Raw genomic sequence first — 21,873 nt, 5'->3', positions numbered from 1 at the left:
GTCAATGCAAATGGAGAACTCATGGCTAATATCTGTGCTTTTAATAAATTGAGAATCAATAATATATTTTTCGACCATAATCTTCAGTATAAATATACATTTGAAAACCCAGGGGCACAAATCTATAATTGATTTTATAGTTACTAATAGAAAAAGTCACCCAAAGCAGATTCTAGATATCCGAACTTTAAACTGAGCAGACGCAGGGAGTGAACAGAAACTAGTACTAGTAAAAACAAAAATCTGTTAATCAGCAATTAGACCTATATTAACATACACGGCAGAGACAAGACCTGACACATCTAAAACGAGACGACTATTAGAAACAAAAGAGGATAGGCAAAATCAAACGACTATTAGAAACAAAAGAGGATATGAAAATACTCCGACGGATATCAGAGAAAAGTCTGTTGGATAGGGAGGGAAGCGAAAACATAAGAAGAGCATACAGTGTAGAAGGCAAAAATGGATGGGTGATAAAACGGAAATAGGAGTGGAACGAACACATTAGTAGAATGGCAGAGGATAGGATAGTACGAATAGCACGAGATAAATCACCAAATGGACGAAGAAGTATTGGCAGATCAAGAAAATAATGGTGCGATAATTTAAACAATTTGGGAGGCTAATATTGAAAAAGAAACAGGCTTTAAAGCCTACATACAAGAAGGAAAAAAAAAGAAGTAGGTTTGAGTTCTGAGTTTATATTCGTCGTTAAAGTTATTTGCATAGTTCTGCTGTGGTGCCTTGTTTTGTTTTGTATAGCTCAATAAAGCACGGGTTAGATTGTTTTTATAGTTTCGTCTTTAAAGTTTTGTTCAATTTTTTCTCATCTTTGATTTTATTTTAATAAAAATATTAGAACAGTTACATGATGAGGAAGCGGAGTAGTGATAACAATGAAGAGGCGGCGGTATTAAATGCAAGGCGATCCAATAGATGTTTCACATCAAAAATGTATCATAATTAAGGTTCACTTTAAATGCTTTTTAATGTAATAAACAAATTTGTTATAAATCGTGGTCCTAAACAAATTTAAATATATAACTAAGTAGTATTTTCACGTTTAGGAGGCAAATTGTAAATCTGTAAAACACGTAAACAGGTAAAAAGGAAACGAAAATGTATTTAGAATGGGAATGGGGTAATTTAGCTTCGATGTAGAATTATGGGCTTGCGTTGGGGATCGAAATGGAAGGCATAGGAACGGGGGAGCATAACGCTCCAAAGAAAGCAATTGGAAAGTCGTCGGTGATTATTATTCAGTCGGTGCGGTTCTACAAATGAGCATTCTTGTAAATAGGATATAACTGAAACGACACGTACACACTCAATGGATTTTCTTGTAAAAAGTTGAAGGTGGAAATTCTGGAAATTCTCATAAGAAAGCTCAAAATTGAATTTCTAATTAATTAAAAACCACGTCATTATATTCGCTTTTTTATTGGTATGATATTTCTTATTTTAAAAGTAATCGTGGACATTAATCCTTTTTTATTTCTTTTTTTTCTTCTCCCCTTCCTTTTACCCTATCAGGGTGTCGGATTCTTTTTTTATTTCAAACAATAAAATATTTTGAAAAACGGTAATATGAACCATACTATTAACACAACATATTACATTATATTCGTCTTCTGGATTGAAACTTATGGCCGTCGGTGGTGTTAATTTTGGTTTGAGTTATTTTTCAAAACATCCTTTATTTTAGAAAACACGGCGTTGAAAACGCCATACTCATTCTAGAGACATTAAACAACTATGGAGGAAACATAATCTAACAAAATTAAAAATAATAAACTAAAATAAACTAACCGCATTCGATAGGTACCTCGCATTACCTGAGGTATAGGTAGCAGCATCCGCGATGCATTCTAATTCGGTGATAATAAAAACGGCAGCGACGGAGAAAGGAGAAGAGTAGCGCCTAGTGAGAGAGGGATGGACACAACTGCATTAACAACCTAATTCTCATCTTGTCGCACCTAATAAATCTATGTTATGGACCCGTGGAAGAAATTCTTAGTCCTGCTGCCAACTGGATTGTCAACGTAACACGCACCTGCACTAGACGTTCTTAAACAATAGCCAGGAGGATTGTAACTCAAAACATGAAACAGAACATCGCTTAAATCGTTATTAAGAAGCAAAAGTATTATAATTTAAAATAGGTTTCTAATAGGTCATAAAAATACGTGACGAATGAAAGTTCGAAAAAATTTTAGAGATAACAAAAAAATTAAAAAAATAAAAACAGGTGATCCGAGATGAGCAAAATACCCATTTGGGTTTCATTGGTGATTTATCTATTGAATTTTTTAGTTTGGGAGAAAGTATCACTAACAGTTTTATCTTCTGCTGCTAGTTTTAGTTTTTTAATTAATCCTGTTATGTTATGTATAGAATTTTATTTTGAATATCGACTATTTAATTCTTATAGTTCATTACTATAATTTTGTGAAACACAATCAGGATTTTTACAATTTAAGACGTTCTTTAAGAAGTCAGATATTTCAGAAAAGTTCAGAATAAAAGCTGGGTTACGATTTTAGATTTGACGTTTATTAGAATTAAGAGCTTAAGATATATAAACTGTGGGAGTAGCTTTTCTTTTCAGGTTTTTATGCTTGAGGAGAACGACTATTGGCATTTGTTATTTCAAGAGAGCTAAAAAGTTTTCTTTTATCTGTTGAGAGGTTGTTGCATTGTTCTGTAATACATTTTACTTACTTACTCCGTGGCGTTACAACTCTTCGTGGGTTTTAGCCGGCTTGACAACATGCGTCCATTTCTCTCTGCCTTTAGTATTCTCCATCCAATTCTCCACTCCCATACCTTTAAGGTCTCCTGCTATATTATCTCTTCTTTCAGTTGGGGTTTCTTTCCATAACAGCTTTACTATTCTTTTTTCAGAATGTCTTCTGAGGTATCCTGCACACTTTAGTCTTCTAGACTTTATTTCTTTTATTATGTTAGCGTCTGAATAAAGTTGTTTAAGCTCTGTTTTAATGCTTATCCTATATATATATATATATATATATATATATATATATATATATATATATATATATATATATATATATATATATATAAGGATCTTTCTAAGAATTTTTCTTTCCCAAACACGTAGTCGCTCTTCCGTTTGCCTTTGGTGTTTTCTACATTTCGCTCGGGCCGCATAACTATTTTGTCCTGTCATATTATTTGTTTCGTTTTTATAAGGATTTGAAGGGCATAAAGACATTTGTTGCCGACTTGTATCCTATTGTTTTTTTCTAGTGATCTCTTACTGTTGTGAGTTATTGTTTTTCCAAGCTGTTTAAATTCTCTGACGCGCTCAAAGTCGTCGATGGTGATGTTCTGCTGATTCTCTCTGTTTCGAATATTGCGGGTCCTATGAATATATGTATTTAGTTTTGTTTTCGTTGGTTAGGAGCCCCATCTTCTCTGCTTCCTTCATCCATAATCTGGTTTTTCGTATTAGATCGATTTAGTCTTCAGATGTTAACAGTAAGTTTAGTTCTTCTCGATGGAATACTGTAGTCGGTTTTTCCATTTTTGATTATGTGGTCCAGAACTAAGTTGAAGAGTTGTGGTAAAAGTGCATCCATTGCTTATTTCAAATGTGTCTGAGTATTGTTCTTCAACTCTCACCTTATATCGTAATCCTTCCATGTACATCCGCAACAAATTTATTAGTTTTTTGGAAAGCCAAGTTTTTGCATCGCTATCCACAGTGGTGTTTTATTTATAAATAGGAAATATTTTAACTGTAAATTCCTGTGCATAAAATTGTGAGATATAAACCAAATCAATTAAATAAAATGTGGCTTCTTACTGAGTTACAGGGTATTTTGTTCAAAAGTTTAAAACCCAGTGCTTTAAAACTATTTAACATGTCCTTGTCATACTTGGCAGAAAGTGTAAGTACTGTACCTCCTACTAAATTATGTTAAATAAACATTGTTGGCCATTACCAGAGGCGTACGACAGGTGACAGTGAATGTTTGACCCTTCCCAAATTCTACGCTACTGGCGAATTAGCTATTTTATCTTAATTTTTCGATTTTTCAATTTTTTTAACCGAATAGATGCATTCAACATTTAAAAACAAATTGTGGTTCTAAAAATAACCATTTTAACGATAGAACAAATAACAGAAATATGTTAATAACAAGAAAATATCAAAAAACACATTTTAACTAAACCTTTTACAATGAATGTTCAATTTGGCGCACATTTATGCCATGTCAAAGCTTATCAATTCTTTCGTTGAACGATGTTCTAACTTCAAAAAATTTGTTTGGCTGAAAGTTGAACGCTGCCGTATTGCTGGACGATTATTTAATTCTTGTAAGTATGCCAGTGATTTCATATGCCCTCAGAAATAAAGCTAAGGTATTGCATTTGGGTATTTTAGGCAGCTTTGAAACTTCTTTATCTCTGCTAATCCAAGGATGAGGAAATTGCTGATCTAGATAGATCCGTACTAATAAAGGACAATAAAGCAAATCTTTATCCTGCAAAAATCACATATCTCTTCTTTGATTAAGTGGCAATTGTCTAGATCATCCAAAAATGTAGTTTGTAGAAATCTAAATACGAGTTAACAGTCAAATTTTGCTGGTAATTTATAAAGACCCAACAAACTATCTCGAAAGATACCGCAACATACATTAATCTTAAAAATTCATGTTGAAAATGTGATTCTCGAAATAAATTACGATTTTCAATATCCCTACCTTTGGCTATTTTTTCCAGTTAAACACTCCTCTACGTGTAAATGTAGCCTTGTTAGTAAACAAAATTTTTTAAATAAAATTACGATTTTGATTTTTTTATTTATTATACACTGAAAAAAATATTCGTAAAAGATAATCTCTAAGTAATACGTTTTTTATAGGTGTAAAGTGGTACGGTCGTAGATTTTCTTTTTTTAATACTTGAAAAACTGAACAGTGGCTTACTCCAGTCATTGCTGATAAACGCTGATTGCTTAGTTTAGAATTATTAGCAACTCACACTAAATGTCATCCTCCTGATTAACTGTTAAAATTTTAGGTCGTCCCATATCACTTTAAGGCTTAAATTGTCCAGTATCTTCTAATCGACTAAAAATACTACTGAGAGTTTGGCGATTGGGATGAAATATGTTCGGATATATTTCTCGATATCTCCTTGCAGCAGCAAGATAGGAATAATTCTCTTGTATATAAACACAGAGCATATCTCGCATTTGAAGATTTGTAAAGTTGTTATGCCGCGGCATTTTTATTTTTTAAATTTTACAACAATCAGAATATTTAGTGAGAGTATCAACAACTAATAGTAATCACAGCATCCCTCTATTATTAATTTCACGATGTCGTGATTAATGTCGTATCCGTTTGTAAAGAAATATAGTGAATAGTTTATTTGCAATAAAGTGTTTTTAAATCATTTACAAGAAGAATTGATAAGCTTATTAGGGTAAATGTTTTCTGGGCTAACAGAAAACGATTTTTTAAATTATTTAATTTATCAAGTCCTTCGGTATATATATATATATATATATATATATATATATATATATATATATATATATATATATATATATATATATATATATATATATTTCTCACTCTAAGCAATTTTGCTTACTCATTGGCGGATTAGTACCTCCGCCGGATTAAAAATGTCCTGTTCGCTTTAGGTCAATGAAAAGTTTTTTATACAAAACTGAAATACATTTGATAAACAGCTTTCGAACTTTAAAAATAATTTAAACTACGTGATGGATTCGACTGTTACTTGATGCAAATTCATTTTATATAACAATATAAAACTTTCCACAAAATTTAATATAATATTTTATCACTACAGCTGTTTTGGCAGAGTGCCTTTCTCAAGTGATTTATTTTTGGATGTGTTTACAATTTAAAGTCTTTAACGAAATAGGTTGAGGAGAGGAGATGTGTTTGTCACCAGTTGGTCATTCAGCATTATTTCTGTGTTTTTTTTTTAGTTTGTTAATCTCCATAGATTTTAATAAAGTTAACTTAAGGCCTGTATTTTGGATGTGAAGAATTTGAAATTTGTCATAAAACGAATGATTCTGATCTAGAAGGTGAAGTGCGTATGTAGAATCTGTTTTCCTATTATTGAAAGCTCTTTAATGTTGTGCTATACGTTTGTTAAAGGTTCTATCAGTTTGACCGATGTAAGTATTTGGGCAGTCGCCACATTTAATTTTGTATACACCACTCTGTAAGTGCTTTTTTTTTACTCTTGTTGTTTTTAATATATTTGCCTAAGTTGTTGTTTGTTCTAAAAGGTGGTGTTATTCCTTTTTTTTTTATGTGTTTGACTATTTTTGTTGTTATTTTGCCTTTATATGTAATTAAGCAGAATATACTGGGTTTTTTCTCTGGTGGTGGAAATGCTAATTTCAGGGCTTACTTTTGTAGTTTTTCATTTTAAATTTTATTAATTGTTTATTCGTTGTACCCATTGTTTACTGCTATTTACTGCTTAAGCTAACTTTATTGGAATCTATAGAAATTAACAAATTAAAAAACACAGACATAATTCTGAATGTCCAACCTGAGACAAACAGTTCTGCCCTTCTTAACGTATTCAATTAAAGACTATAAAGTGTAAACACATACCAAAAATAGATCACTTGAGAAAGGCACTCTGCAGAAATAGCTGTAGTGATAAAATATTATATGTATAAATGTTGTGAAAGTTTTGAAAACAAAGTTTTCAGTGTTTTATTATTATATAATTCCAACTACCTTTTTCTTAACAAATGGCAAATTTTCCAGAAACAAATAACTTACACTAATTTTTATCACAGAGCTATTTATGTTCTAATAAAATTTAATCTGCCTGACTATATTTCTTTTTAATGGTGGTCTTCTTTTCGGAATTTGGTTTTTTTCTTCTACCCTCCGTTCATTATTTCCGGGAGCGTACTTTCCAGGTTTCCTTTATATAATAGCCAGTTATTTTTTTCAAAACTGTTGCCCTCGGTGGTTCTCTGTTCAATTAACGAGCCGATATCGAATAAAATAAAAATGAAAATATTTCTAGCTTTGGGTTATAATGCTAGAAAATATTTTACTTAAACCGTTACTATTAATTGACTTGATAATGAATTTAAAAAAATTCTCGTATAGAAAACATTAATATTTCTACAAATTGGTGAGATATTTCTCTGAACAAAGGACTAATAAGCTGTTTAAAAGACCATTACAAATGATAATGATAAAATTATTAATTAAGGATCGTTACACTAGTTGCTGTTATACTTTTACTGCGAAGTATTTCTTTACGCATAAAAGCAAAAGTTTAGTGACTCACTGAAACTGAACTCACAATAAACAGAAATAAACTTCATCAAGAGAGCGGTGACTGCGTTATTTTTATTTATTTCAACTGTAGAACTATTTACAATAAAATACAAAAAATGGTAAAAAGTAAAGATGATGTAAAATAAACATCAAAATAACATTTAAACAGTAAAAATTTGTACAATAAAAGAGTATATCAAATTATGAAAGGTATAAAAATATGACATGTTTATATTAATTAGACTCTTAAGTTGCCTTTTGAATACATTCATGAAGGTTATTGTATGAACTTTACATTCTCGACAAGGGAAACTGACGAGCATAATCAGACCTACAAAAAGGAATATAAAAGAGTGTAGTGTGTCTATATATTATGTTTAAGTACACATTAGCTAATAACGGTGAACAATTATTATCGATTGATAATATTGATATATATTAACAATATTAACAATATATTATATTAACAATATATATCAATTTTAAACAAAACATATTAGCTTTCAACCTGCGGAACTTCAGTGTACCAATGTTAAATTGAGACATTATTACAGAATAATCTATGAAATAATTTTTAGTATTTCTTATATTAATCTGTGCTTTACAAGCTAAAGATCTTAGAAACTTCCGCTAAACGCACTCCAATCCATCGATGTAGACTTGATGAAATGGGGACCAAACAACAGAGTAGTATTCAAGACCTGAGCGTACCAGAGAGCAATACAATAATTTGAATACAATAGGTGAGATATCATGACTGTTACGATAAATAAAATTAAGATTACCAAATCCTGTTTCCTTAACTTTAAGAAAATAGCTTTTAAATGTCAATGCACAATCCCATAATACATCCAAATCTCTAACCTCAGTAACTGAATTCATGACTACATCATTAAGAACATATCTATTAGCTATTAGATTATTTATACGACCGAATAAAATACAAGAAGATTTAGTTGGATTTAAGCTTAAACCAGTTTGTTTCGACTATAAACATATATTATTTACATCAGCTTGCAAGAAATCTCTATCTGATTTATTATCTAACAAGGTAAAAAACAAGGGACTACAATGAGACCCTTGTGGGACACCAAAACAACAATGGAGTTATTTTGAAATATAATTGTTAATACAAACTTGCTGTGTACGTCCCATCAGAAAACTTTTAATCCAATAAACAATGGGGTCACTAAAGCCAGATGCATGAAGTTTGTGGACCAAAAGGTTATGATTAATCTGGTCAAAGATCTTTGAGAAATCAGTGTAAATGCTGTCGACCTGAATTTTATTCTTAAATGCACCAACAAGTATTTTTATTAATTGAACAGGTTTGTTACTGTTGACTTCTTATTAGTAAATCCATATATCTCATCAATAATTATGTTTCTGCAAACTCAGGTGAGATTTATGGATACCAACGTATCAAGAAGTTTCGGGATTGCTGGTTGAATAGTTATACCTCTATAATAGTTATCACACTCACGATTGCCAGATTTATTGATAGGTGTAAGAAAACTATTTTTCCAATATTGTGGAAATACAGATGATATATATATATATATATATATATATATATATATATATATATATATATATATATATATATATATATATACCCGGTATTTTTAGGCGTCTCGCCCTTCCGGTAGGGATCTATGGAGGAGTATCACTGAGCCGCAAGCCCTTATCTCTTGCCGTACTGCTCTACCATAGGCCGATCAGACACCAGTATATTCTAGTCTAAGCCGCAGATTCATTTAGAATTTGAAACTGCTGCGTTAGACTTTTTGTTTTCTGTACACCGAGCTGGGAATCGAACCACTGAACCACTCGCAGTGAAACGAGTGAGAGCCGGCCGCCCAGCCCGCTTGGCTATCTGACCGACAATACAGATGATAATAATGATAAATTAAAAATTTGTTGTAAAGGCTTACAAAGGGAAAAAATTCAGTTGTTAATAAGTGCTGCAGGTATACGATCAGGCCCTGAGGAATATGTAGTTTTTAAACTCATAATCCCTTCGAAAACACCAGTCAGACTAAATTTCAGAATCTGGAAATCCATAATATAGTCCAATTTAAAATTAGGTAAATTACACTCACTATCATTATATGTACCTGACAAATAAGCGACAAATAGATTGACCATTTCATCACTATTCTAAGCTATTACATCCCCAGCTTTATTAGGCATTACATTAGGATAAGCACTTTACCCACGTGTAGCACTAACATGCCTCCAAAACAAGCCGAGATTACTTGAAAGATGTTCTTGAATATTCTCTAAATAGTTTTTATAACATGCTGCTTGTAATGATTTACATCTTTCCCTTAACACCGAAAATTCCTCATATAAGTTGCCTGATGATGCTTTTAAATTCCTATAAGCTATTTTTTCTGTATAACAAGCTCAATTAATTCTCGCGAAAACCAAACTGAAAAGTTCAATGATTTAAACTGTTTTATAGGAACAAACACATTGAAGGCATCATATAAAATATGATGATGTAAAAATTTTTTGTGCAGAAATTAATATTTAATTCATGTAATACCTTGTTCCAAGGAATTGAGGCTAAATATTCATTTAAAACTTGATAATTACATTTTTTTAAATCGTGATAGAAAAAATCATATTTAAGAAACAAATTTAAATTGGCTGCATGTAACAATATAGTCTAAGCTGAAGGTTAGGCAAAGCATTTATTTGTGACATATTTTGAAAATTATAGCAAGTACAAATAATATTTGCTGGAGAGTGATGCGGACAATTAACTGTAACAAAAATATTAAGATTATCCCAGGATGCCTCAGGTAGGTTGTAGTCACAACAAATGCAGAATTCACAATCACTGAATCTATCCGCTAAGTCCAACATACCGGTGGAATGCTCCTCATATACTGCCCCAGATGATTGTGGAGGAAAGTACACATCACTAAGTTTTTGAACTAGTTTGAGTATACCTGTCATGTCAATATACATTAAAATCACTTAATTCGAATTCAGCATCCAAGATTCTAGATGTAAGCCATGTTTCAACAATAATTTTAACATCATAACAAGAAAGACTCACAGCATGTCTAAAATTCTGAAGTTTGGTGCACATACCGCCAACATTGTGAAAATATAAGCTCGTTAATGGTAGCCAGACGCATTCATGCAAAAGTGCATATGAGTTAGTGTAATGGTGGTCAAAGATGCAGTTAAAAAGTGCCATCCTCGAACTAAGCAAGATACAAGAATTTGCACCTTAAAATCACATATACTTTAAGGGGCACATCAACAGCAGCTATGGAGGCCCTACTAGACCTTTCTTTTTTGCAAATCGTTGTAAGAGGGGGACGAGAATATGGTAGGTATTAAAGACTGCGAGAAAACCTAAGTAATCTATTAATTTCAGTTGGAAGATGGAAAACGTTCGTTATCCAATATATTTTTCTATTTTAGTAAAATATTTTAGCAACTTGATAAACAACAAAATCGCTAGAAATGCAATACGTGTAATAATATTGATTCATATTGAATTGAATACCGTAGATTGGTAATTTAGTGATGTATTAAATCTCACTGATATCATAGTTATGATTTGATAATGTAAAAATAAGTGTTTGTATAAATAAACTTTGTAACTATTTTTAAGTAAAAAATTTTATTAAAAAAATTCCTTTATAATATAAAAGATAGGAGTATAATAATAAATATTATTATACCTTTTATAAAGGAATTTTTAAATAAACTCTTTTGTGATATATTAGTATACAGCCAACTACACGAATTTAGCTTCCTTTTGGTTTTTTAAATAACACATCAAAAACCCAAAATGACAGTTACATTTCTAGAATGCAAAAACAATGTAATTTTTGTTTGAGTAAATGATGTAAAAAGGTAGCGAGGAAAACCGAATGAAGGAGTTGATTTCGAACCTTCGAACAGTGAACACGTTATCGCTTTGAATCAATTATATTGTTAATTGATATTTAATGTTGGTGTTTAATACAGTTGACAAAATGTGAAATAATATTGGTTATGTTTGCATATGAAGTGATTAATAGCCAGTAAGTTTTTTATTCTACATATTGGATAATTGATTATTAATTTTGGACTATCTATCGTCTATATAAAATTTCAACTAGTAGTGTTTTAAAAAAACTATCAACAACTACAAAATAGTTTATTAGTTTTTCGTTTTAAATCCAGTTTCACCGGCCAGCTGTAAAGCTGGCCACGGACTTATTAAATCCTTCAATAATTTTAATACGTTGGAGGAAAATTAAATATGGCTACTAACAGCAGCATCTCACCTACCTCACTACTAATGTCTGAAACAAACTCTAATAGCTCAACGTACTCATCAGCAGTAGCAAATATGCAGTTCCCATCGAAAGAACAAGCGATTGTCTTCAGTGCCTTGGATAATACTAAATTGCAGGACTATTTAATTCCATTGGGCAAGATAATTCAACCTAAGAATATAATATTTTCATCCAGATTATCAAATAACCGTATTTGTATGTATCTAGCCAATAAAAAAGTTGTTGATGACTTCATGACAAACCACGGTTATATAAAAATTCAAAATGTAACTCTACAGGCTAGAAGATTAATCACCCCTGCGGAACGGATTGTTGTTTCAAATTTGTGTCCCACCATACCGCATAGTTTCTTAATCAACTACCAACAAAATATCGGACTTAACATGGTATCTCCAATTACATTTTTAAAAATCAGCGCTACATCACCTGAGTATATTCATATTCTTAGTTTCAGAAGACAGGTCTATGTAAGTCCTGTCCCGAAACAACATATCGAATCTTTCTGTCTCAAGATAGTATGGTATGTTACAACTGCAAAAAAAACCGGACATACTGCCCATCGCTGCAATAAAAACTCACGAGTTCATGTTGAAGAATGTTCTATGGAAACCAATAATGATAATTTATCCCAAACTGAACTAAGTAATGTCATTGTGCCAACTCCAACTTCATCTTCTACAAATAAAACAGAATCAATCAAACAAAAATCCGATAAAACACCTAACCAAAAAACTATCACCAACAATATTGATATCACAATAGACACAATAGGTATAAATAGTAAGCCAAAACGGAATATTCATGATATTCTTACACCGCCAGACAGGGATCTAAAAGAAAACCATTTTTCGACGCCAGCACCTAAAATGAAGAAAACTAAGACCAGTGAAGATTGCACAGAAACCATACCATCCACTCAAACTATTTTCAAACCAGTAAAACACTTTATTGAAAATCAATCACAACCATTTATCCTTAATTTCGAGCAATTTTGTTTATTCTTAAGTAATGTTAGTGGTGTACACAATCCCATTAATATAATTCAGGACTTTACTATAGATATCCCAGCACTTATTTATATGCTAAACACAATTTACCCCCATTTAAAAGGAAGATCTGCTAATCGAAGCATTACCACACTAAAAAGAAAAATTAGTAATAACAGCAATTTAGATTCCGATAGTGATACGTCTCAATTCAGTGCCTAAACAGTTCATTTCTTTTCTTTTTTTCTTTTCTAAATAATTACATTTACAACACGACTCCAATGGAATATCCATGGACTCTTTCATCGACTTGCCTTTTTACAGAAACTCATCTCTGACCATTGCCCAGATATAATAGGTATCCAAGAAACTAACCTTAGTCCAAACAAAAATTAAAATCCTAAGCAGTTCAATTGTTTTAGAAATGACAGAATAAGCAATTGTAATTATTCTTCTGGTGGGGTTGCCACTTTGGTCAAAATATCTTCTGTAGCAAGCCTATTTCCTGTAAACACCACACTTGAAACAGTAGTAATAAAACTTGTAGTACCTTCAACTCTCTACATTTGTAATATTTATTTACCATCGAGTGCAGTATTTACTTTTGATGACATAAATAGTCTTATCGAACAAATACCATCTCCTCGTATTATAGTCGGTGATTTTAATGGTCACAATAACATATGGGGGTCAGTACGTACAGATAGCAGAGGTAAATTACTGGAAAAATTAATGTCTGAGCTACAGCTCAACTTACTTAATGATGGAACTCCTACACATTTTAACATTCAGACGGGAGATTCATCTGCAATTGACTTAAGTTTTTGCGATCCAGTTTTGTCTCCTCAGTTCTTGTGGGAAGTCCTACCATATACATATAGTAGCGACCATCATCCCATTATTATCCGAAATTTTACTAGACAACAATTCACTCACGAGTTTTTACCCAAATGGAAAACTGAATCAGCAAACTGGACAGAATTTAAAGACTTCATCGATAAATCTATGGAAAACTTTATTGCAAAAAATAACATCAATGATACTCTAGAAGACTTCAATAATATCATTATACAGAGTGCAAAACAGTTTATAGGTAAAACAAAACCGCCAAAAAATCATACACCCGTACCATGGTGGAATCCTGACTGCAGTGAATCGGATTAGGCGATTAGGGAAATAACCAAATAATTATATCGCCCAAAGAAATTGCGAACATATTGGTACAAAATTATACAAAAATATCTTCCAATGAAAACTATGACCCTGTTTTTCTTGAAAACAAAATACAATCCGAAAATTATAGCACAACCTAAACGCAATTCAATCATAAACAAACATGGAGACAATTGCTGCAGGATATTTACAGATGCATCCAAATGCAACACAGAAGTTGGTGCTGCATATGTAATGTCTAACAATCAATTTCAATTAAGACTGCCCAAATATTTCAGCATCTTCTCTGCTGAACTTTATGCAATACTCAAAGCTCTTGAACATATCAACAATAATAAAATACCAAATTGCTTGATTTTAAGTGATTACCTTGGTGTTTTACAAACCATAAATCATATGTATCCTAAAAGCCCCCTAGAAAAAATGGTAAAATCTGAACTAAAGCAAGCTGAAGAAAATTCCAGACGCATTACCTTTATATGGATCCCATCTCATATTGGTATTGATGGAAACGAAGCTGCAGACCAGTGCGCGAGAAAAGTGTCGAAACAGATGTAATGGAGTGTCGGAATTCCGCGGGTGATATAAAAACATTTATAAAAAATTTAATTACGTGTAAGTGGAATAAAGAATGGAATTATTCACAGACAACACTACGGAAAATTAAAGACAATGTTTATCCATGGCTACCTAGAACTTGAAACCGAAAACTGCAAACCATCATTACTCGACTACTTTTAGGCCATACAAGATATACGCATTCGTACCTTTTTACCAGAGATAATCCCCCTAAATGTGACATTTGTGACGAAACAAACAGTGTTAAACATTTTTTAATTGACTGTCCACTTTTTGTAAATGAACGCAACCGGTTCAATATTCCAAACAATATCAATAAACTCTTGGGTACAGACTTAAATTATGCCGATTTGGGAAAATATTTAAAATGTATAGGATTATATTATAAAATTTAAACTATTAGAATTGTACACCTACACTGTATTCCCGCTAATTACCTTATAGTGGATGCGGTAAACTTTTTCAATAAAAAAAAAACCGAATGAAACATGGAAAGAGTGCATAAATAAAGCAAACAACAATAAGTGTAACATTGTGTAAGATATGTGGTGAGTTTTTCCCGTTTTAACTTTTAGTAATACATGTTAAGGTATGTTGGGTCCAAGTTGATTTAAAAGTCATTTTTGTTATCCCTCTGAGTTCTTTGAACAAACGCTATTCGAGTTTAATATTAAAGCATTATTTTACAAACTTAAAAAAAGGTATTAACATTAGAATATAACAGCTAGTATAATTGGGGTATCTCTTATATATCAAAAGTGCCTATGAAATATTTAATTATTTACGCCATCTGAGTAAATTATAGTTGGAGCTTTAGTAATATACAAGTACAACTAGCAGCTTTCAAAACGTTTCGATGCAGCACGTAGTGCTTGCTGTACACCAGTATTTAACGAGGCATCCCATTGTGAGGCGGCTGGTACACTCACATCTCTGATCACTCTGCAATTCAACTCATTACCAGTTTACATATAGAGAGCATATTGTATACCAAACGAAATAAAACTCACTAACCGTGTACTACCATAAATTCGCCATGGTCCCTTACACACCTTTCTGGGCATGGTGAAGTATAGGTACATATACCAGACAAAGCGATTTTCCTATTTTTAAGATTTCTTTGTATACAGGGTGAAACTGTATTTATGCTTTACGATTTTTTTTTATTTACTGAGCAGAAAAATTTGAAAAGATGATTTTATTATTTTTTTAGTCATGATTGGATTTATTTTCTTAATAAATTTGTATTAATCCCTTATAATAATTGTTTTCATAATGTTCTAATAACTTAACGATAATGATTGGAAACCTAGCTATTATCTTTTTTAAACCATACATATTACTATTTGATGCTAGGAATAACAAATAATAAAACACTAATAGCTAATTAATAAGGTAATTTTAGACAATTAACCAATATAAAATCTATAAAATAAAAAAAACTTTACCTGTTTTAATATGTTTTATTATTATTATAAAAGTTTTATTTAAAAATCCTTTATAAAATGGTATATAATTAAACAGACCCTTTTGAGATACATCACAGAACGTTTTCGGACTAAAAAGTCCATCATCAGTGTATTATTACCAGATATACATAAGTCAAGTCACTAAATATTTGAGTAAAAACCCTTAAAAAGTTACAAAAGTTGTTGTGTTACAGTATTGTTGAAAATATCTTGTAATGTTAAAGTATTTAACAGATACCCTGCATAGCAACGTAAGTGTGCGCTCATAACGAGGCGTGGACCCTCGCTCGGACCATAGGATAGTATCATATTATCATCGCAACGTAAAATAAATGCAATAATTTAAAAATTCAAGCGTTCATTGTCAAAGCGCAGGGCCCAGCCTCGAGCCAGGTATTGGACCATAGACTTGGACTATAGTGTTCCAGCTTAGCATTTTTTCGACCCTCGACCCTAGTACTCTACGATCGACACTACGAGGCGCCGATTATCTAGCCTCGCTCCGACTATCGTATCGATCGCCAGGTAAAATAAATGCATTACTTCGTGAATGCGAGTGAAGTGAATGCGTTCACTTCACTCTCAGTGCTATGATCTAGGCGAGGAGGATACGATGCGATGGTCTCCGTAATGAATGCACCCTTTTAAGACTCCCAATAGGAGTTGTTGCTGACTCTCAGACCTTGTCGGAATGGATTCTAGATTTTGGCAACTATTGTCAAGTGGTGATTCTTGAGGATGCAGTCGATTTGGCCCACAAGACAAAGAAAACTCTTTGACTTACTCCCAAGCTTTCGAATTTATTTTCAATTCTTTTTCATGACATCTGCTAATAACAAATAAATATAAAAATCATGTAGTTATAATTAATAATTTTCTTACTTACTAGTCATAAGATTACAGATAAGTTGTACTTTACAAAACGCACAATTACATACATATTAATTTTTTTTTAAATAATTTTTTAAATTATATTGTCATTATATATATCATTATCATATTGGCTTGATTAACATACATATATGAATGAATATACAGTTGTACATTGTATGTCGAATTAATTATTAATAATAAATAATGTGACAATCAAATTAATAATAATAAAAAGTATTGTTACTGGTTTTGCTTTCCAGCAAGAAAATTAATAATTATAACTACATAATTTTTATACTTATTTGTTATTAACAGATGTCTTTAAAAAAAAATGAAAATAAAGTCGAAAGCTTGACAGTAAGTCAAAGAGTTTTGTTTGTTTTGTTGGCCAAATAGACTGCATCCACAAAAATCACCACTTGATATTTAAATCAACAGTCAACAATATCACCATCACTATCTCGTTCATAATTTTTTTTACTCTTTGATTTTTTTCTATTTAAATAATTTCTTTGTCCTTTGCCTTTGATATTTATATCTTTCCTGTTCCTCTTCTTTGCTTGTGCTTAATCATTTCAACCTTGTTTTATTCTTTTCTTCCACTGCTAATTTGCACTCATGGTCAAACCAATTATTTCTTCTTTTATTTTACATTTTGTCAACCACTTTCTCTGCTGCATTGTTTATTCCTTGTTTGATTTTTTCCACTGTTCCTCCATTTGTTGTTCTTTGAACTGCATCTTTGTATTTACTTCTATACAAATCTTCTTCTTACTTCTTTCTCTTTCGTTTATTTATCTACGTCCCATTTTCTCTGTGCTTTTCGACTTTCGTTCTTCGTTATTTTTATTTTACATTTTGTAATTACTAGCATATGGTCCGAATCAATTTTGGGAGATCTGGCGTCACTTATCGATTGTTTGTGTGTCTTTTTAATCAGTATATGGTATATTTGATTTCCCTCCAGACTTCTGGTCTCATCCATGTTATTTTGTGTATGTCTTTGTGTTTATATCTCGTGCTACTTATGTCCATGTTTAAAGCCGCTGCTAATCTACATAGCCTTTTTCCATTATTGTTTGTTGTGCTATGTATTGAGTTTGTACCTGCAACCTCTCTGAAGCAATTTTCTTTGTCCATTTGGGCGTTGAAATCTCCTATAAGGATTAATATATCTTCTTCCAGTTTAATAAATCTTATTTAATATGATTTTAAATTGTAAAAATGTAGGTTTAATATATGCTTTCTTATGTATTGTCCTTATTTGAGGTACTGGTTTCATTTTTGCTTTTTCTGCAGCACACAATTACCTTCAAAAATATTTTCAAAAAAATTGCTACGTATCTCTAGTTTCAGATTAAATTCTTTATTTCCTACTTAACTATAAACTAAATGGACATATTCTTGCCCCGATTTATGTATAGCCTGTGAGTAGAGTAGAGTATTTATTTAACTAAATAACAAATACAAATATTGTTTGTATATATACAAATAAACAAGGATATATACAAAAATTTTGTATAAATACAAAAAAGGAATATAAAACATAACTTAAATATATACAAACAAGAACACATATTAAACAGAAAAAACATTTATGGCAAAGTTACGGTAAGCAGTTCAGTGTATGTTCTGCAATGAGTCATACATTCTTCTCAGCAGTAAAAACAATGTTTTAGAAGATATTTTTTTATAACTTTATAAAAACTATTACAGCTTAGCTATTTAATACCTTTTGGTAAAATATTGTAATAGTTATAATTAAGACAATTTTTTCTGAAAGACTTAGTCTATAGCGTTTTGTTCGTAGGTAGTGACAGTTTCACGTATTGTGGACATGGACAACAGACTGCTTTATGAAATGGACACGTTTTCTGTGAATTTCAGATAGAACTTGAAATATGAACAGAGTAGGTAGCGACATAATTCTGAATTTGACAAAGAAAGGTCTGCAGTGTTCTAGATAACTAACCCCTGCTAAAATTCTGACAGCTTTCTTTTGCATTCTAAAAATTTGAAGTGCATTTGTTAAATTGCCCCATATAATTACACCATAGTTTAGGTGAGAGTGGAATAAAAAAAATATGTCATTTTTAATGTTTCAAAGTTGACAACCCTTGCTAGTTGGCGAATAACAAATAATGAACTTGATAGCTTTTTCTTAAGTTGTGAAATATGAGCCGACCAATTGAGTCGATTATCTATGGTTATTCCCAATAGTTTAATAGTCTCTTTGTTATCTAGACCATTGTGTAAATTTCTTGCAGATATAACCAAAAGTTGCGTTTTATCAGAGTTAAGTTTTAGTTTGTTTGCAGCAAACCATGAGCTAGATTTAGTAGAAACTTCCTCAAGAGACATTTCTAAATCATCATTATTTTTCCAGATATAACGTATGTCGTATCATCTGCGAATTGTATGGTTTTGTGCGGAGATATGAATTTAGGCAAATCGTTGACATAAATAATAAACAAAAGAGGTCCTAAGACCGAACCTTGTGGGACTCCATGTTTTACGGATAGAAAATTGGAGGGATGACCTTTAGACACTACCGCCTGATGTCTGCCACATAGATAACAAGTTATAAGCTTAAGAGGGATACCTCTGATTCCATAGTAATTTAATTTGTGGGGCATAATGTCGTGTGAAACGCAATCAAAAGTCTTTGACAAGTCGCAAAGAGAAATTGCTATGCTATTGCCGCATTCAAGCCCCTTAATCACCTCGCTCACAACATAGTTATGAGTTATAAATACCGCGTTCATAGTAGAACGAGCACTTCTGAATCTATATTGTGAATTGCTATAGTAATTATTTGAGTCAAAATAGGAATAAAATTGTTGTTTGATAATCTTTTTAATCACTTTCCCAAAAGTAGAAACAATGCTTATGGCTCAGTTTTTGAGGAATCACCTTTTTTTATAAATTGGTAGTACTTTTGAGTATTTTAGTACTTCTGGAAATATTCCAGTTGATAGAATTAAATTAATAAGATAAGTAAAGGGTGTTTAAACTATTTGGTACGTTTCTTTTAAAATTTTGCTGTTAATTTCGTGAACGTCCCTACAATTAGAATTACTAAGAGACTTTATTATTTGAAAGACCTCTTCTTTCAGAACGGGACGAAAAAAACGAACTTACTCGGAGAAGGATAATTTCTATAATTGACGAGAACATCGACGTTAATATTGGGAAGAGATGTAATTATATTATCTGCAATTGTAGTAAAAAATTGATTTATTTCGTCTGGAGGTAGATCTTGTGTAGTTTCTTTCGAAATTTACTATTTTCCAGCAGTCTTTAGGTAAGCATGTGTAAATTATTTCAGCCGTTATACGATATTTATGATTTAAAGACAATGCTTTATTAAGTAAACGTTAAAATAAAAAATTAAAAACATTCACCCTGTATCCCGATGTTTTAACGCCCACTTTTAAAATTTTATCGCCTTTACAGGTATGGAACTAGACATTTTTTCGCGAAGTATCATATGTAGCAGAATGTAAAATGTTGTTACTTTTGTTGTGTTGTACGTGTGTGTGTAATGTTATATCATGCCATAGCTCAGCCGCCATGTGCTTCAACAACAATATAAATATGGGCGTACTTTATGTGCGAGATATAGACAAGCTTTATGTGAAATATGAAACTGTTTATTAAAGGTTGCGATGCGGATTCCGCGGGTATGCGGAAAATAGAAATGAAAATATTAATGGATTCTGTTTTGGATGTGGTTTGTTCGTGTTCCCTCTATATTTATACGAACGTATACGTATCTCTATGCCGCATAAAAAGCAGATATTGAATATTACTTTTTCGAAAACCTACATATTTCTGTATTTATCAGATTGAATGCAGATCGATACGCAAAAAATTGCAAAAGCAAAAACAAAATATAATGAAAGCTTTAAAAATTTCGTAGAATTCTTTCATCGTAAAATCAGTGGTTTCATTTTATGACAATAAAAATGAATAATCATGAATGTGTTGCATGTGTGAGTCCATTTCAAAAGGTAACCTGTGTGACCTAAAGTGTCCTCAATTTTAATTTTTTAACTTTAAATATTGGACTTTAAAACCATTTGCCACATATTACAACAGAACTTTATGAAAGAAATTTGATAATTACAAGTTAATAGAATTGCACACCCACACAATTTGTACATCTAATCTCATTCATTGTCTCACAACAGTCACCTTCAAAAATATAATCTCAATAAATAACACATATTTCATAAATATATCTCTAGAATAAATATAAATAACTTTTAAATAACTCAATGGTATAGAACATTACTTTCATCAAAAAAACAATTACATTACACCTATCTCTACTTCATTGGATAAACTCTGTCTCCTCAAGAACTTCCCCGTTTACTGTCAAACAATTACAATAGCAGACTTGAGTTCTCCAATCAACAATACAGGATAGTTTGAACCATGTTCTTTCAACCATCAATTAATAGAGTACCGGCATGTAAGTAATGATTTATTTATTTGTTCATTTATTAATTTAATACAGTTTAATAGACTATTTTACCAATTTGTGGGTCTTACCTTGTCTGCTTAAACATTTTATTCATTTTGAAAAACCACAGACATGTAATATTGGCATAATTACTGTAATTTATATAATTCATATCATCTATCTTTGTTTATCTTTATTAGACAACACCCTAATATTGGTTTATTATTTTAGCATTTATTTAACTTTGTATCGAGACCTGAAGATGCTTTGCATATTGTAGAAAGCGAAACCGGTCGTCTGGATAGTTAAATTAAATTGATTATGAGTAAGTCTAATTTATTATTTCTTTTACCTTTTTAAAAATGAATAAATTTAAATTATAAAATCAACTTAATTTTTAAACAGTAATCTAAAAAAAATCTAAGCAACTTTCTCTCTACTGAAAAAAAGTCCAATTTCGACATCAATGAGCAACCTCGACCTCAATTCTCAACCTTTCGCTATGCCTAGTATTTGGATATTTTTTTTTAGAAATATAAGATATATAGTTTAGCTAAACAGTCCTTTGACATCCAGCTTCAATAGTTTTCTTCCATTTTTTTCTGTTCTGAGCTAAATTTTCCAATCTTTTACCTTAAACAATTTCAGATCTTCTTTCAAAGACTTCATCCGTTATCTTAGGGT

The 21,873-nt window shown here is 31.4% G+C and overlaps 1 protein-coding gene across 1 annotated transcript in view; it reads left to right on the top strand.

The window, feature by feature from the left end:
- Positions 1–13,359: 13,359 nt before the first annotated feature.
- LOC140433666 (uncharacterized) overlaps positions 13,360–21,873 on the top strand; it is an 86,818-nt gene continuing 78,304 nt past the window's right edge. The window contains exon 1 of the mRNA XM_072521646.1: positions 13,360–13,720. Within this exon, the coding sequence (XP_072377747.1) occupies positions 13,360–13,720 (361 nt within the window). The remainder of the gene's footprint in view (positions 13,721–21,873) is intronic.

Source organism: Diabrotica undecimpunctata, chromosome 2 (assembly GCF_040954645.1).
Source record: "Diabrotica undecimpunctata isolate CICGRU chromosome 2, icDiaUnde3, whole genome shotgun sequence".
NCBI classification, from domain to species: Eukaryota; Metazoa; Arthropoda; class Insecta; order Coleoptera; family Chrysomelidae; genus Diabrotica; species Diabrotica undecimpunctata.
The sequence above is the reverse complement of the archived record's forward strand: the minus strand, read 5'-3'. Positions and strand labels throughout refer to the sequence as shown.